The sequence below is a fragment of the Rhododendron vialii genome, chromosome 13a, assembly GCF_030253575.1.
Source record: "Rhododendron vialii isolate Sample 1 chromosome 13a, ASM3025357v1".
Classification (NCBI taxonomy): domain Eukaryota; kingdom Viridiplantae; phylum Streptophyta; class Magnoliopsida; order Ericales; family Ericaceae; genus Rhododendron; species Rhododendron vialii.
In genome coordinates this window covers 26,943,359-26,962,571 of record NC_080569.1, presented here as the reverse complement: position 1 = coordinate 26,962,571, position 19,213 = coordinate 26,943,359, and the positions used below count along the sequence as shown (strand labels likewise).

General features: G+C 38.0%; 2 protein-coding genes across 3 annotated transcripts; one reads left to right on the top strand and one right to left on the bottom strand.

The window, feature by feature from the left end:
• Positions 1–940: 940 nt before the first annotated feature.
• On the bottom strand, positions 941–4,113 carry LOC131313476 (squamosa promoter-binding protein 1). Its single transcript, XM_058341796.1, has 2 exons — positions 3,389–4,113; positions 941–1,355 (listed from the first exon to the last, which is right to left on the bottom strand). The coding sequence occupies exons 1-2, from the start codon at positions 3,826–3,828 to the stop codon at positions 1,238–1,240; spliced, it is 558 nt and encodes a 185-aa protein (XP_058197779.1). The 5' UTR covers positions 3,829–4,113; the 3' UTR covers positions 941–1,237.
• A 10,717-nt stretch (positions 4,114–14,830) lies between these two features.
• Positions 14,831–17,313, top strand: LOC131313474 (dof zinc finger protein DOF1.4). 2 transcript variants are annotated; one of them, XM_058341789.1, is made up of 3 exons: positions 14,831–14,990; positions 15,534–16,576; positions 16,707–17,313. In XM_058341789.1, exons 1-2 carry the CDS (start codon positions 14,928–14,930, stop codon positions 16,482–16,484), a joined length of 1,014 nt encoding a protein of 337 aa, XP_058197772.1. In that variant the 5' UTR covers positions 14,831–14,927; the 3' UTR covers positions 16,485–16,576; positions 16,707–17,313. The 2 variants fall into 2 exon arrangements, with proteins under 2 accessions (XP_058197772.1, XP_058197773.1); XM_058341790.1 differs by lacking the exon at positions 14,831–14,990 and adding an exon at positions 15,233–15,339.
• Positions 17,314–19,213: the final 1,900 nt, after the last annotated feature.

The window sequence follows — 19,213 nt, the reverse complement described above, 5'->3', positions numbered from 1 at the left end:
ACACACAACTTTTCTGTTTAAAATATATTGTTCTTAAATCCTTGTCTCCATAGTTTTTGTGGCTCATTTACTTGCCTGTTTGCCTTGTGTAGTAATGATTTGGAAAGAGCTGTACAATTGGCATTCTATGTTTTCAGTTTGCCTTTGCTCGTTTTTATTAGCAGTGTGCCTGCATCATACTTACGTTACTCATTTTGCATATGGTTATGTATATGGAGGAAAGATGCTCTAAAATCTGCTTTCTTGCTTGTTAGCTGCTAATTGCGTCTACAGATGTAGAGAAGTGTTCCAAACTAATTGGCAGTTAGAAATTTGTCAGTTAGTCAATCGTGCAAATGTATAAGATGTTATGCCAAAACTGACCCATACCAGTTAAGAGAGCTGAGCACTCCAAAGCGCAAAATGTTTCGATTTTATTTTGAACATGTAGTAAGAAACGAGTTACTCTAGATTCCCGAGCATATCACATATTCATTGGACGTGCAGAGCATCTGATGGTCAAGCATGTAAAATCCAACTTTTTATTAATTTTTTTTTCTTTTGAAGAAGAGAGATTACACAACTTGGGACACACGAGATGTTAGCTGCTTTCTGAAGAGCTTACATGATTTCAACATGTTTTGTTTGGCCATCCAAGTGGTGGTTCATAAAATGACTAATCACAGCTTAGATGAGAAGGTTAATGTTAGAGATGCTGCATAAGCTTGACAAAGAATTACAAACGGAGAAACACAAATAGCAGTGATCATAATTTTGCTACAATTTGGGTTGAATTCTAGTTAATCTCCTGGTCTTTTTCTTTCATGATATCAAACTCAAATAAACCTTGAGACAGAATGACGAGGTTAATATTTTTCGGAGACAGAGATGAAGCCTGCATCCTAGAAAGCCACCACACATGTTGTCAAATAATACCTTTAATGACATACAATTGGAAAGAGGCACATAAGTCGCTGGTCATAATATTATTGGCTTAATGTCTCAAACACAAGCAATAGTCAATAGTCAATACATAATCTTAATGTCTCAAGCATAAGCAATAATCAATAGTCAATGCATAGTAAAAGAGCAGCAATCTTTATCTGAAGTACCCAAGGATTGACAGAAGATAGAGAGCATGCGTAATTGAAGATCAACTCTTGGCAAGTGACAACCAAGAATGACAGAAGAGAGAGAGCATGCTGGTAATTTCAACATTGGAGGCATTTGTGGGAGACAAATATATCCGTAGGCGTTTTCAGGCTGATCCTTCTCCAGGAGTGTCATATGAGCTTTTGCGGCGACGCTCATTATGTCCAGCCAAACGCCTGCGACAACTCCTTTTGGTGTCATCAAACTCTGATAGCTCATGGAACCTGTGGAAGGCCATTGCAATATAACCCAAATTTGTTAAGAATAATTGTCCTAATAGACTACTGGGAGCTGGGATTAATTTAATTTCTGTGTTCCTCTGCCTTCATTGCGTTTAGCTTCTGTTTGAATTATTAATGTTAGAAAATCTGGACCTAGTTCAAGTCATTGATGATAAGAACTAGAACAACACAGGTTAACTTTCATTTTGCAGGACACAAACTGGAATTAAAGAAAGGGCTAAAGAAATGGAAATGAACCTTGCTTCTTTCCACTAAGATCGAAGTATGGAACCATGAATACACTTAAGCTCTGACTAGACTTATGCTTGTGATAATTGCGAAGAAATCATCTTAAGAACCTCCAAAACCTATCACTAGGAAGTTACATTCTGAGGGAACTGTTAAGAGCTTGTCCCAGTTTGGTTTTATAACCTCTAAAACTAGTATACGAGCCTAGGCAGCCTCTCCACTCATTGCCAATTGGTTTTGAGTTAGTATCAGAGTTAGGCTATTGGACAATACTCTCTGAATTGATTGTCGTGTTGTTTGTGCCTTAAGCGCATCTTGTTTCGTTGTGATCCCTATTTTAGGAATCCTTTGTTTACCTCTCCACGTGCGGGTTTGGGGTCATATATGTGGGGGAGTTTTGGAGTTTGCCCCACATTGGTTAATTATAACCTCCAAAACTAGTATATGAGCCTGTGCGGTCTCTCCACTCATTGCCAATTGGTTTTGAGTTGGATGCTTCAACAGGAACCAAAACAAAGATTGATATATAATTACTTTGATATTATTCATATGGATCTGTTTCTATCTCTCTTTGGAATTTGGCTTTTCAAATATCAGCTGTAGAATGTCCTGTCTTGACAGAGTTGGGTAAATAGAGTAACTACCGTAATCACTACTAGAAAAACGCTTAACATACAACAATAACAGTACCAATGTAATCCCCAATCAATGGGTATGGGCGGGGAGCACCAGATAGTGGATATAGATCCAACCTTTGGTCATATATATGCACCGTGACTGCTCTCAGAAAGATTCACCATTAAATAGTGGGCACCCTATACCTCCACAAATCAGGTAACTCAAGAGACATTATGCAGTGGAACCATGCCCCAAATGGCCATTTTTTAAAACTACGGTTCCACCCCAAAGCTTTGAGGCACAATGGCTTAGCTCTTGAGAGTTGAGAGAAGGTAAGTATCAATTTCAAAGTTAAGGCAATACTAGTCAAGATCATCAGTAAAGAGAGATTGTACAAATTGGTTGCATATGTAGGACTCTCTTATGGTAAAGGAATAAGAGGGGTTCTTGTTTCATGCAGTTCCAACATGACACAAGGAAAAAAAGTTTCCATTAGGAGCATCAGTATGCAAAATAAATAAACCGGGAAGAAATGCTGAGAATGTTCGGTCTTAACAGAATTTCCAGTAGGCGGAGCAAAATGCTTAACATTTCTTGACTCTATTATTTTTAACAAGCCTTAAACATATTTAAAGCTGACTCCATTTCCATGAGATGCAATAACAAAGGCCTCAATATGAGTACGTAGACAAATGTCTTGCAATTTTTTGAGGTCTCATGTTGTTTACTTTTGTGATATATAGGTAAACACTAGCAAACATGCAAGAAAGTGTGTGAATTAGTAACTGAGGCGTGAGTATTAAGATATAAGAATGTTTTGATTGTATCCAGTGACCAGTCTCATTTCCTTTTCCTTTAATGATCAAAAAAGAAAAAAAAAGAGTTTTCCTTTATCTATCTATATATATATATATATATATATATATATAGATAATCACACATGCTTTGTGATCACATACTTCGAAACATGTGTGTTAGTGTTTCAACATTTCATCGAATCGATTACCTATTAGTGCTAATTTGTTGTATGATTAATCAGGACGTTTGGTTGGAGTCTTTGTATTTCACCAATAGTTTGACCTGAAACATCCATTTGGCTATAGACCCCAGGAACTTTATTCACTAAAACAAGAGACACTCAGAAAATAGAAATACTAGGGTTTCCCAACCTGCTGCATTGCTGACAGAAACGCTGCTGTAGACCGGCAAGAAGAACAACTGGAACCTTAGCATGAAATTCGCAGACCTTGTGTCGGCGGTGGTATGGCTTGGCATAAGTCATGTCTGTGCTACAATTATCCACTTGACAGGAAGGTTGCGTTGACCCTCCTCCGCTAGACCCTTTTCTTCCTGGCACCTTCTTCTTCTTGTTGTCATCCTCCCCAGACCCTAACCCTAAAACATCATCATCTTCCTCGTCGTCTTCCTCTTCACCCACCACTTCTCCCTTCATCTTATCCTCCATGCCTCTCTTTCCTCCAGCTTTACTTGTTTCCATTAGAGGGAAAGGAAGGAAAGTGAGGAGAGAATAGTAGTTGTAGAAGGATAGTGAAACTTGGAGAGAGTTGTGAAAAAGAAAACAAGAGTTTGTGAGGACCACAATCTCCATTATTCGTACTTCGGTGTAAAAAGGGAATAATGAAGACTAAGAAGCTGTGTTAACGATCCCAAAGATTCTAGGTTAATTGGCTTGTCTTGGCTTCTTTAACTTTTTGCATGATCATTGATGAGTCTATTACACAATTAATACAAAAAGCCTCAGAGAGAAGCTAGTGACAATATGTTTTTAATTTACAATCTACCTGAATTTTTTTGAATAACTTCTCTGATTGCAGTCAGGCAGTCCCCAGGAACCTGGTTTGAACTTCTTTAGACCCATGGAAATTTTCCCACTGCTTTGTTTGTACCGATTATTGTTATCATAATTTATTCAGCTCACATTGATCGAAGGTTTAAACTATCGATCGATCCTAAGTGCGATATGTTTGGGACCTCTGATGTCAATAGTTACCAAAAACCGTACAATGTTGACCAATAAATGGATGTATCAGGGTTGTCATCACCGGGCGTTGAATTGGATTTTGGAAATAAGTCCCTGAAGGTGTCCAAGAGACCTAATGTTTACTCACGCAGGGTGCATTGCTACCGATACATCTCCTGATACCATGATTTAGAACTCTGTCTTAGTTCGGATGTGTTGTTAGCTATATGAGACATTTCATGTTTCGCTATTCTGCTTTTACTATGAACCAATACCAATTTTGATTGTTCTTATATTTCATTGCCTGTTACTAATACAAAGACGATTCTTAAAGATTAGTCTACAACTACCAAGTATTCAAGGATGCTAGTGGAGCCCCTCACTCTGGATATATACATCGTATTGTGCAATACATTGGTTGGTAGTCCTTTTCATGAGTGGGATGGCTCTTGTTTTTTTAGGTGCATTATTAAAAGTGTAAGGATGAAACTTGGATGGTCCAGTGGCTAAATTGATTTGGCCATTCATGAATTGACACGTGCTGTACCCATTTTCTACTTTTTTGTGTCCTTGCACATCATTTTTCCTTCTCTTTTCCCTTTCCATTGTTTTCACGCTGCATTTACTCTAGTCCAGCCTATTACTTTGCAGCAAAGTGGCCTCCTACCTTTATGTGTGACAATATAGTACTACATTCATCATCATATTTGGTCCCCGTCTGTATGAGGACAGTTCTTTCTCTGGTGCCCTTATTATATTTAAGTTGAAACTAAAACAGCAAGGAAAAAAAAAAAAACCCGACTCTCTCTCTCTCTATAAATCGGAGTGTATGTATGTAAGTACATGCACACATACATGTAGAGATGAGAGAAAGATTGATCTGTCATGTGTTAAATTTGGAATTTTCATTTGGATGTGGCTATTGTGATTGATTGGATGGGCATATTCTTTTCAGCTCCAAGCAAAAGCAAAGCACATGGTTTCGTTTATAGGGAGGTGGAGGATTGGTTTTTTTGAACAGCAGCGAGGTGGAGGATTGTTAGGTACGCGCAACCTTATCCAATTTTTTTTTTTTATTTGAGGAGTTTTTGCGAAGTTTAGCTGCGACGCTGGAGGCCATTAACACTTGTTAACGTGTTCCGTTATGTGCTGTTCAAAAGAAAAAAAAAAAAAGACGCGTTACTTTATGACTTCTTTTCAGAAGCTAAAACGAAATGAGAGAAGCGCGAAATTCTATTGAAACTATCCATAATGCAATTAGATTAGAGCTTTGTGATCCTGTTTAGATCCTATATTACTCGAGTCCTATTGTTGGAGAGACATTATAGTGTGAATTTTCTTGCTGGAGATTTCGCAGGCAATATCTGTGAAAATTACATTAAGGAACTTCACTTTGAACATAGATTCTGGACCCATATGCCCATGTTTTTTAAAGGGTACCGTGGACAAAGCCAGTCCAAGTTGTGTTTGTGGAATCTGATTCCATGTGTGCCCTGTGCTTGACCCATTTCTTGTACAATGGTCTAGCAGTTGTGGTCCCAGAGAGATGACAAAAGTCCCTGAACTCCATGGGCATTCTCAGTGGCAATATAGATAAGCTGTAAATCTAGGCATTCTGAGTTTAAAACTTGGCAACCTCTTGAGACAAGGCCGTAAGAAAGAAATCTCTTTGGTGAATTTCCTAGTCTCGGCGTGGATGGCCTATATTTGACCAAGACCGGGAAGTGGAATAGTCGAGGTATGTGTAAGATGGCCTGGACACCCCTGACCGTCAAATCAAAAAGAAAACGTCAAACCAAAAACAAATACCCCGTAAAAGAAGTCCCTGTTGCACTATGAGATTCGATTCTGCTTAGGGAGTGGTCCAAATGGACATTTGTGACATTTTCCGTGCTTTGATCTTTGCAGATCTGGACTGGACAAGGTTTGGGCTTAAGAGATGAAATGGGCTTGAAGGCCTATTTATTCATTATTGTTGACACAAGTTTAGCCCAACTGAGAACTGGTTCCAATTAAGAACGTTTTTATTTTGGGAACTAGTAAGAACCTTTCCTCGTACGTCGACGTTTGCCTAGTTTTCAAATCGAACATTGCGCTCCGTAGCTTAGCTTCAAATCGAACCTTGCTTCAGACAGTGGGTTCTTAGAGGCTGGACCCATGAGACGCGGCACCACTCCTCACAAAGTTCTGCGCGCAGGTTCCATACCATGGCGGAGCCCCCATTGTCCCATTTTTGATTTCACCTCTACGCTTTGACTGACCGTGTGATGAACTCAATATAAAATTCACAGTAAAATTTACAATGGTAAAATTTGCAGCGAATTTTGTTCTGTTTCTGGGATTGTAAAGGTCAATGTCAATTCACATTGAGAAAACATGTGATCTCCACATAATTTGGAATTTAATTTTGATGCTATTTGCTACATCTCGTAGGATTAAAAAATAGAGATTTTGCGAAAGGAGTTGTTAAATCACAAAGAAAGGGAAAAAAATGTTTTCAAACGAGGTTAACAAAATATGGGGCAAGAAAGCAAAACTCAGCAAATGTCGTTTTTTATCCACGGTTCCTCTTTGAAAGAGGCAGAACAGTAAAATAGCATACAAACGCGAGGCCAAATCTTCTGTACTGAAAACCCTACTCCGTTTTGTGCTTTTTCAGTTGTACGATGGCACAAAAATATCCTATAGACAAGATACTTTTTGTACAATTATGCGGTTGAAAATGCACAAGAATAGAGGTATGGAGGGTTGTTGGTACATGTGTGGGACAAAAGACATCCTAGGCCCTCATCTTATGACGCGAAACTCACATGAGGCCATGAGGGCAAATGATTTCGACACGTATATTCGGACACATTCAAAACACAGATGTGATTGTATCGTCCATTGATTTTGTACTCGTGTTCATGCTCTTTATCTTACTGTCAAAGTTACTTTTAGAAACCTAATGAATATGGATCATTTCATATCACAAACAAAAATCAAAGCTTGAACTTATTTTACATAGAATTTTCATACCAAACTTGGACAATCAACTATTTTACTCGCTCAGCTCGTTTATGAGCAAGGGCTTAAGTCAATGCTTCATCAACAAGATATATTGGGACAGAATGATTAAAACTTTGAGAATTCAAACTGTAGAAAATGATAATGTGATGGGAAAAGGTATTTGCTCAACCGAAGACCAATGTAATGTAATGAGTGGCGGGGTCAGGATTTTCACGCCGGGGGCCGGGCTTAGCAGACATATTCTTTCCCGAAACGTATACTTATTAGTATATCATAATTAAGGTTTTTACTTTTCAATACGTTACATTTGAACATTGAAATTATTCTAGCCTAATGCAATTAAAATATACCAATCATTTTTTTTTCTTGAGGCTACTTCAATTGTTGTGTGCTTATTTTTAATTTATGAAGTTAAGAAATGTGAATCTAAAATAGCCAATTTTTGTTTTATCAAATCAAACTAAAATTATTAAGATTATAATTAGCTATACAAGAATACGTATCAATAATATTCAAAATCAAGTATATACAAAATAAAAAATTTAAAATTCGGATGCTCGAGGAGCCGGGCCTCCCAGGGCTCCAACATAGGGCAGATAGCTGTGCCCTAGGGCTAATGTTAGAGGCAACTGCTTCATGCCTTCAACGGTCTAGATATACAACAAATACAACTGTAGTGGGTAAGATTGTTTGGAATAACCCCACCAGCAACACTTGGAGTTCAACTATTGTTTAGATGACCTGAGAATTTACATGAGGCCTCCTTTACATTGAACAAGGGGTGTTCAAAAAAACCGCCCAAACCGTAAAATCGGTCCGATTCGGACCGAACCGTCCTATTTGGTCCGGTTCTGTGGTTCTACGGTCAGGTTATGGTTTCAAAAAAAATAAGAACCGTTAATTTTGGTTTGATTACTGGTCTCAATTAATGAACCGTGGTTAGAACCGAACCGGACCATTTAAAACTAAGATAAATATAGATACACATATGTGTGTAATTAAATATGTATTTGATTTTAGTAGGTTAATCTTTTCCTTTCTAAACTTAGTTTATTTAAAGAAGAAATTTCATTTATTAGGAAAGCTTTTATTTTTTTTATTCATTTCCTATTCCAGCAGATTATCTTCTTATTTCTTTAATTTTATAAGTTCATATTTTGTGAATAAATGTTTGGATGCTTATTGGATAGAACCGGAATCGAACCAAAATCGGACCGATCTTGCGGTTTGGTTCTGGTTAGGTTTCATGCATATATTGGTTAGGTTTTGGTTCTCAATTTTCTAGAACCGTTTAAAATGGTCCGGTTACTGGTTTTCTAGAGAACCGTATCAATCCGGACCGTATACACCCCTACATTGAACCACGCACAATTATAGTAATATACAAATATTGATGTATACGATATTTAACACCGGTACCCATTTGGAGGCCTCAACATCGGGCCAAAAATTGGGAGCCCTAGTCGGCAGCAGAATCTGGAGCTATGTATTCCCAGCTAAATAACAAAAAAAAAAAAAACTTCATTAGTTTATGACTTTTGTGGATATCCCCTTGTCTCCATCGCTTGTCACAAAATTGAAGCTTACAACCTTTACCCATTGTGTGGTACAGTCTGAGGTACATGATAGCCCCTTCACCAAACTGTGATTGTACACAAATAAGGGGTGGAAAGAGGATCCATCCACATCTTTCTTTCTTAGCCATAGAAGTGATGTTATGGATAAATAAAGAGTTTGATAAAACGATAAGGAACTCTTAAGAGAAAATGTCACAATTGTCCTTGCAACGGTAGAAGATTTTATTGATGAAACAATCACATCGATGTATTTACTGAGATGGTATATTTCTCCAAAGAAGATAATTAACCAAACATGAGGTATAGCTTCATAAATCTTCACACCAGAACCTTCACACCCCGAGACTTGCTGACTTTTGCACAATTAACCCCACTAGATGATCGCCGAACGAAACTGATGGGCCGTTCTTCTAATATATCCAACAAATACTTCCACCTCTATTGGACATACTCACTTCAATGCCCAGAATCTTGACAAGCTGCTGCGCGTCCCCCTCAACCGTGATCAAATCCACGCCTAACATCCCTTCAAACTCCATTGCAGCCGGCGTGCTATGCCTGTGCCTCAGTGCGCAAAGATCAAATCGAGAAGCTCTTGAGGGGCAATGCTGTACATGGACTATACATGATGGGAAAAATTTATAATTAGGTCGTTATCAAATAGTGGGTGTCATGACCAAATTAGTAAAAGTCCACGCTCCAAAAACAATACTCCAACAGAATTACATAAATGAAATGTGGAATATATAATGGGAGATCTTTGTCTGGCCACATTTTTCGTGGGGTGGTGCGATGTGGTCAGCCATTGATGGGTACAGTTGGCTTGGATTTGATGCTTTGGTCCCCTCCTTCCCACCACCCAAGTCTCTCTCTCTCTCTCTCTCTCTCTCTCTCTCTCTCTCTCTCTCTCTCTCAGTTCACTTCAGCAGCAAACTTTTCCTTTTAACGCGTTTGATTGGTGTCTTTCATGTTGGCCAAATTGGAGACTTTTGTCATGCGGTCGACAGGGACGGATGATATTATAAAAAACGAGATTATACGGGTGTTATATCAATTTGGAAATGGATCTAGCCAGGGTTATTTTTGGGTTCATTTTAATAATCGGGATCGTTATTTTCTTTAGAACTTATACGACACGCCAGACAGGTCAAAAATCACAGTGAACGTCGTTGAATTTTTATATAGAACACATTTCAATAATCGGGATCGTTTAAGATATGTGTTCTCAAAACATATCAACCAATATCCCTTAATATATGTATAATATTTGGCGTGCTTGATATTCTCAACGAAATCTAAAAGGTAAATGATCCCAATCATTGAAATAAACTCATAAAGAGACCCAGATGGTTAAAGAGACCCAAAATGGTTCCGACGGGACCTTCCATTCCCTCAAAAGATTCAAATCCTACTCTATATCGATCCATTGAACTCATTACAAAGCATGTAACCAAAAAAAAAAAAAACTTCGGGCATTGAAAACTAATAATTTTTTCAAGTGTAGGGAAGAGCTAGGGAATTTTTCTGCATGTGATGGAAGTATGGTACTTCTCCGATGATATCCCTTTTTAAGTGACGCTTTTGTGACTTTCAATAGAACCAATCACGATTTTACTTGACAATCCGGCTATTTATTTGATAGGTCTCTTAACATGTTCATCGTTCATGCAAAAAAACAAATTAAATGTCAGTAGTCACTCGAACGAAGCACACTTATTACAAGAGTAATTTTGACAGTCAACACCTCGTTCTTATATGATAAAAATACTACTTGAACAAACTCTAATCCATATCCGATGAAATTGATTTTCTAAATAGATGACGAGCAAATTGAATTACAAAATGAACAACTCAAAACGTCAAGTTAAGACGTAGTAGATCTCATTTTACATCATATAACGTATAACGTAGTAGATCTCATTTTACATCATACAACGTATAACGTGAGAAAGTCATAATTCATGTGTCTCGTGAGAGGAGTTTAGAGGTTTGGGTTAGGTAGAAGTCCCATCCCCACCTGTGATTTGACTAGTTCCGTCTAATTTCTTCACACGATCTCAATAGATACAAGCATAGCATGCGTACGGAAGGCTCATGACAAGGAGAAATTTTTCAGTGCCAAGCGGGTACTACGTGGTGTCCACTCGGTGCATTCGGACCGTTCATTTTGGTTTTAGACGGTTCGGATTTGGAAAGAGAAAAAGGAAAGAGAAAGAGGAGAGAGAGTGTTTCAATCTGAACCGTCCAATACACTTTTATATGGCTCGGATGTGTACCCATCCGGCACTGAAAAATTTCTCCATGAGAAGAGGTGGTTCCATGTGGTTTCTGATTAGGTCATCGCCAAGCCAATAAGCATGGGTCACTCAAAATTTCAGGCTGCAACTCAGCTGGGTTTTGGACAATTTTCCCGATGGTATTGTTGGTTTTGCCCATGTGATCATAATTCTCTTTGAAAAAGGGAAAAAAAAAACGGATCAAGAAGAGAATTTAATGAAATTAGTTTGCATAGCGAGAAGAATTATATGAGATCTTTTAATTAGTTTCACGAGACAGCAACCAAAACACTCATCTCCAAGATATCATAATGTCTAATCTCGTGAAGACCAAACGTTGGGGACAATAGTCGAAGTTTGTCTGGTAGTTATCTTCAGCACAATGAGGTTAATTAGTTGAGGCGTGGACAAATTAGTTCGGACGCCCGGTTATGAAATAGGGCAAAAGATTACTATAAACTTGTACGTGTAAGTGTGTAACTTATGTACAAATTGTGATTTTTTTTTTTCCAGTTATTCTACTAGTACTTTTTAGGTAGTTGGAGTATAGTACACATTGTAGGCATAGGAAAAGTTTATTCCTTAATTCATCCTTGGATCTCATTTCTAGGGTCACTTCAGACTTGATGAGGGCTTGCATTATCTCTTGGAGGCATGTGAAGAACACTCAGCTCAGAATGGTTGATCTGTTTGTCTTGGCATATTCCTCCAATTTTAGGTTTTTATTCTTGTACTTAGCTAGATGTTGTAGCTTCTTAATATATTGCTGCTGGTTTTGTTTGTTTCAGTACTTGTGAATGTTTTTCAGTTATTTTGTTTGTTGTGACTGGTTTAGACTCTAGGGGTATGCCACTCTAGCTTGTACTATGTTTGTTTGGTTTTCAACGAAATACACATAATTTACCCAACAAAATGTTGCTTAATTGTTTTCTGGGGCAGTAACCAAGATTTTAAATATCGGCCGCTACGTAGCGTCTTTTCCGTCCTCCGGCACCGCTTCATCCCGTTATATATACCGGCACTATAAAAAATTCACACCCATGATCTGCCGCTTCACCCCGTTATATATACCGGCACTGCAAAAAATTCACACCCGTATTTGCTGCTTCCCACTACGAATCGCTTTTTTACTAGAATTGCCGCTTGGTTTTAAACCTCTACATGACAGCTACAGCCGCTCCAAATGCTCCGGCATCATAAGTTATTTCAAAAAATTCACGATCATAGACATCCTATTCTCGCTATATATCATTTGATACACTGCAATTTAAAAAGGTACTAATATTATACTGCTTCTAATAGCTCTGCTATATGCAAGGAAAACTTGTAAGGAACCACGCAAAGAAAAACGTGTTTGGGCCTATTCTGAATGTCACAAAAATCTAGAAAAATATCCATAAAATTTTAAATATTATTCTATGGGCCCTGTAAAAAATCAGCTCCAACGGATATCGGTAAGTATTACTTTTGGATTTGTGGAGACGAAACTGCTTAGTTTGTCCCTAAGAATCTAAAAGTAATACTTAACCGATATTCGTTGGAACTAATTTTTTACAGGATCCCATAGAATAATATATAAAAATTTATGAATATTTTTCTAAATTTTTGTGAAATCAAAAATGAGTCCAAACACTTTTTTCTTTACATGGTTCCTTACCAGTTTTCGTAGCGAATGGAATTTCCGTAATTATCATAAGATCGCGGTTATCTATGAAGAAGAGGGTAATTAAATTAGTATTATGATCATGGGGATGGTTGTTTCGGGGGATGTGAAAATATATCCCCTTGGGAGTCGAACAAAATCCGTTAATTTGTTCCCCCAACTGTTCCTCTTGAGTTTTTTTTTCTTCCCACCCTTCTTTTACCTTACCATTGAGCTGCCCACCACATGCGCTTCAAACCCCTCTCTCTCTCTGTCTCTCTCTCTCTCTCTCTCTCATGACATAATGACCAGTACTATATGGTTTCTTGTGTGTTTTTTTGATTTGTTTTTCCAAACCAAAGGGAGGTGGAAAGAGAGAGAGAGAAACAAGATTTGCAGAGAGAGAGGAATGAGCGCTCGCGAATAAAGCGAGTGTTGTCATATATACATACTAGGAGTAGCATGCATGTTTAGCCTTTGCACAGATGCATGTACATATGTGATGCTGCATATACTGTAACGTGTACGTATATGCCCCCCACACGTACCAACATGCTCTCTCTCCTGTCTCTCTCTCTTTGTAATTTCCATATTCCATGCTAAATTTGAGTATATCTAGCTATTACAAATACAACATCTATCTTCTTCCTCTAGATATATAGCTACCACCCGAGAATCTCAGGGTACTATCTGAGAAAACTTATCAACCCGATTACGGGCACCAACAGGTGTGCAGTGTGCACCGCCCCGGCCCGCTCAGTGCGGGATCTAGAGTGGACCTCACATGTCCCGTCTGTGTCAGAACCCTTAGCACTTTTGACAACTTATACACTCTTGAACAAAATCTTTCATGTACTGCTAATACCGATCATTACCATATGTATTAATCATCATTACCTAGCTAATTGCAGTGACATGCATGTGAATTAATTAACAAATCACTTGAATTAACATTCCAATAATAATGATACACAGTTGTGCCATAGGATATGACAGCCCATCATCACGGACATATATTCTGGATCATAATCTATATAATAATTAGTATAAAGTGGGATTTGCTGCATAGAAGCACCACTCATTTAATTCTTCATTAGTGGTACCTAGGCATGCATATAATATACCCTAATTATGACTACCTAATTTTAGTAGTAACAACTAGTAACAATTATTATATATAGAAAGGGAAAGTGGGAATTTGAGTGAATTTATGTTGTCTAGGGTACTATTGGGGTCTTGGGATTCTCTCTCTCTCTCTCTCTCTCTCTCTCAGGAATGTATTTTAAAAAAAATTTATTTTCTGCTTTTGGAGCATCACCACGCAGTGCTTCAAGAATCTTCTCTATTCGAGTTTGGTGGTCGAGTCCACGCAAATATGTACCAAGAAAGATCTTTGAAATACCATGTGACAATGCTTCAGAAGCACCGGAGAATCGCTACGCGGTGATGTTGGGGTTTGCAAATGTCAGTATTGAAAGATTTATTCTCTTTCTTGAACCCCGCGAGATTCATCTCTCAACATGCTTTACTTTACCCTTCTGTCCTGTTCCAAGACGAGGAATGAATGTCTTTGAATGCCCTTTTCACTTTATTCTCCCATCCAATTTTAAAATGGTGATTTTTTTAATTTTATTTTTTTCAAATAAAATCAAGTCGAAACAATACAGGTAAGCATATGATCTTACACTCCCGTTAATTTTTTGGCAAGTTATTGTTTCATCTACAATTATCATATTGTTCAAGTGGTTAGTTGAAGTGAATCGAAACATAAACATATATGTGATGGATCTCATGGCCTTCAACGACATCGTCGCCAGTCTTTTACGAGACTGTAGAGATGTATCGTTGAATGTGCTAGTATCACTTTAGATGTTTTTTCTTCTTTTTCATAAAATTAATTTTTTAATTTTTTTTAACACGAAAAGATAAGAGAGTAATTCTACTTACCACCTCCACTAGCTAAGCAATTACTGATCAGAGAGGGGTACAAATAACATATCAATTAGGTCATTTTGATTTAAAAAATTGGTTTTACTAGACCCATCACGTGAAACTAAAATTAAAGAACGACTTAATTCATTCTCTCTCTCTCTATCTATAGATCTCTCTCAGTCTCTCTCTCTGTCAAGAGTATTTGGACCCCATCAAGAAAGGGCTCGCGTTGCCACCTGCTCTTTGTCTGCTATTCCTTATTTCAACGATTCCTTTTGAGAGAAGGAAATCATGTTGGGTAACTATGAGAAGGAGATGCTACTCATCTCTTCAACTCCTAACGAATGGCCACAGGTTCATTCCCCCTCCTACTCTCTCTCTCTCTCTCTCTCTCTCTCTCTCTCTCAATTATTACACAGAGCATGACTACCCCACCTTTGTTCACTAGCTTTTGGAAGAGAATATCTCTCTTTTGTTATTACTTCTCGAATGTGTTATACAAACAAAACTTTTTTGTACATTTTCTTAAAGTCTTTATTGGGCATTTTTAAGGGAAGGAAAAACTACTCACTTCTGGCCTATCATTCTCATGTATAATAAGTTTCTCCATATAAAAATAGTTAATTTATGCATCATTTTTTCGTGTCTAAATAATATGGTTTTTTGAAGTTGCATTTCACTTCAAAATAAAACCACTGTGGAGGTGGCTTTTATTTACTTAAATACAATTATTACGTCATTTCTAGTATTTTTTTTATATCTATCTATTTTACGTACAAGTATCATATTCAATTTTCTTACCCTAAAACACCACCTCTCTCCCTCTCTCTCTCTCTCTCTCTCTCGCTCTCTCTCATCTCATCACATCTCTCTCCCTGTGTATGTGTGTGGTTGCAGAATCAGCTGACAGATGATCAGAAGGGCATGATGGTTTCCAGGGTTATGGACAAAGCACCGAATCAAGAACCAAACCAAAACCAGAACCCACAACAAGCCCTAAAGTGCCCGAGATGTGATTCCTCAAACACAAAATTCTGCTACTACAACAACTACAGCTTAACTCAACCAAGGCATTTCTGCAAAGCCTGCAAGCGCTACTGGACCAGGGGGGGTACCCTAAGGAATGTCCCAGTTGGTGGTGGGTGTAGAAAGAACAAAAGGGTGCTCATCAAGAGATCCTCCTCCTCCTCCTCCTCATCCATTGATGCACATGCACCCACTTCATCATCTCCTGCTCCTCCAACTTCAAACCCTAATCATCATCATCAGCTGCTTCAAAACCATATCAACAGCCCTTTGTTTTATGGGTTACCCACTAACCCTACTGACCTCATGACTCACCATCATCCATACCCTAGTTTCAGTTCTAGGGTTTCATCTCATGGGTTCGATCTTCAGGCCCAGTTGAATGGCCTTGGACTAGGGTTTGACCCGATTAATAAGCCAACCCAGAACCCACTTCTCTCAAGCTATTCCTTGTTTGGATCTTCGACTAATGGTTACCCAACAATGGCTTCTTTGTTAGCTTCGAGCCTTCAACCGCAGAAATTTAAAGAAGAAGCTAATGGTGCTGCAAATTTTCAAGGAGTGGTTCCCTATGAAGATGATGTGCAAGCACAAATGACAAGGAAAGATAATGGGGAAGTGAAAGTAGAGCAGGGCCCGAAAAAGCAGGATTGGAATATGATGAGTGTCTCTAATTTTCAGAATCAGATTATTGAGCAGGTCAGCAGCCAAACAGATCCTTCAGTTTATTGGAATCATGCTACAAGTTTTGGTGGTGGTGGTGGTGGTGCTAATTGGCTAGATCCTTCCCTTAATGGGCCTTCAGCCCATTCTCTGATCTAGAAAAAAATTCCAAAAGTCCGCCAAATATATTTTCTTGATCATCGAAGTTCTAGTTCTCATTTATCTACTTAATTAGATTTCTTCTGTTGGGGGTTTAGTTTTGGAAAATGATTTTGTCACTCCGTTTTTTGTTAACGTCACTCCCCTGCAAGTGTATTTTTACACCAAAATACACTTGCAGGGGAGTGACGTTAACAAAAAAGGGAGTGGCAAAATCAAAAGCCTTAGTTTTCTCTTTTTAGTTATTTCACGGCCACAGTGGTGACAGTGAGGAATTAGGCCAAAAAGAAAAGGAGAGAGAAAAATTTTCGCCGGTGAGAGAGGAGTTTGGATCGGAGAGATCATGTCAGCTGCAGAATTGAAGATTTCAGCCGGTTTTTTTTTTTAGAATTAAAGGTTGAGAAAAATCATTTGCTCTGAGAGGAACCTCCGATCCTCCATTGTCTCATCATCCCTGGGATTCCACCATCATCAACTGCCGCGTTGAAGACTTGAATAGAAGAACACGCATGCTTGCCCGGACACTTGATCGAGTATCAAGCAGAGTTGAATAGAAGAAAATGGTGGAACTAGGTACATGATCTAGTATGTATTTATTTCATGAAATTATGTACTTCTGATTAATTTGTTTTAGGATTTGGGGTTTTTTGTGTTTTGGGGTCTAATTAAGATAAGAAAGGGTTTGGGTATAGTGGTATAGAAGTGAGGGAGATTTGCTATATTTCAACTTGGGTATTCTCTCTAGTGTATTAATTATTTGGTTGGTCGAGCTTAATTAACTTTGTGGTTTTTGATGCTATTGATGATACAGAATTACATTGGTGTTATTAATTAGGAGAGTATCACTTATGCTTGCCGGGACACCATGTATTACCAAAAAAAAAGAAGTTATTTGATGTTGAATGTGGTTGCGAGAGTGGCTTGCAAATCGTAATGGCGAATACTTGACGACATGATTTTTCACTATCCTGCGATTTTTCTTGCTTCGTCCCCCATCCTAATATTTATATTGTTTGTTTATTGTTTGGAATTTTTCTTATTGGCGAATACTTGTACTTGATTGTGAAAAATTGATTTATCTATCTATATTTTGTTTTTAGAGATGCATAGGGGAACTCATTTTTCATTTTTGCTTTATGCCCCTAAAAAGTCGGGACTGGCCTTATAGTTGATGTATATGAACTGAAAGGGTTAGTCCCTTGGGCACTAAAACTTTGTAGCTAGGGGGAGAGGGCATGGACAAAGTGGTCTTTTTTGCCCATTTACCACAAGCATGCCGTTGGTCCAATGACTGTTCCTTTTCGAACTAACATGTCCGGTGACTGTTCGGTTCAGAATTGACGTTGCACCTCTTTCGATCAGGGGCCTATGTCTAGATAAATATGACCTTTTACCTCATATTTCATTCACCAAATTTTCACAGCACACTTAGCATATGCGAAATTCCAAGAGTTGAACGCCATTTTGGCTCGCCTTATGGGCAGATTGAAGTGTCGTTTTTGCTTGTAATCGATAATTGTTGTATATATACTGAGATGCAGGCGTTCGAGAATCCCAATAGTACTTAGTGTTGTGGAATCTTCTTTAAGAACATAGTGTCTAACACTAGCCTCGATTTCCACATCTACATATCTTTTTTATCAGTTTTAATTTGTAGTTTGCTTTGTTTTTCCCTCTTTGTAATCTGCTTTGTTTTGCAATCTGTTTTTTCGCCTTGTGTTATTTTTCAGTAGTCTTTTTTAAATTTAAAACTCTTTCCCAACATTTGGTACCATATATGTTTGTTGCTACAATCCAAATTACCATAATCATTTCACTTGAGATGCGTTGCAGCTAGAGAGAACAAGACATTGAGCTAAACGATAGATCAGTTTATGTGCATTTGTGGTCCATTATAATGACCAGTCAACCTAACCACTTCTAGACTTCTAGTACTAGTACATATCCTGGATCCAGATCCTGTAGTGCAAACCCTGTAGTGGATTCTCTTTTTTGAATGGTGAAAAAGAATTTTATTAATCTTTGAACAAGATACAAAGACGACTAACACGACAAGGAGAACGGCACATATGCCGAGTCCGTGACCCAATCCTCTGATTGACAAGCTTACCGTGCATTTTTACCGGTCAAAGTTAACTCTTACATATTTGAACCATTGACTGCTGAGATGGACAACTTAAAACCCGCACTACAAGGTGCACTACAAGGTTTGCACTATAGGACCCTCGTTTCCATATACCCTTGCGTTTGTATGTCAAACAAGAAAATTTTGGTGATAAACAGTATAGGGAAGTAGTGCTATAGTGTTCCAACTTCCAACCTTGTCTTCGAGATAACGTATCCTTGTTGACTTTTACCTAAAGAATGCACAACATGAATCACTAGAAAACGTTTATTAAAAAAAAAAAAAAAAACACAAATGAGATAACAAAAACTACAAATGACGTAGCAAAATCAATACCACAAAACAACATGCATTTAATTATGAAAATACATACTAATATTTTAGCCATGATACATAACATTTTTTAAATTGCTTGTTTTACGGTGCCCCTCACCATTACATTTACCGCAAAATTATAAATCATTTCTATGAAAACACAACGTTTTATTAATTGAACATACCATAAGATTCCTAAAAAAAAAACCACCATTTCTCATTGAAGGTGGGGAGAAAGAGTGAGAGAGGAGAAGAGATGATTAATGAGTTTAAATAACAACGCGGGACT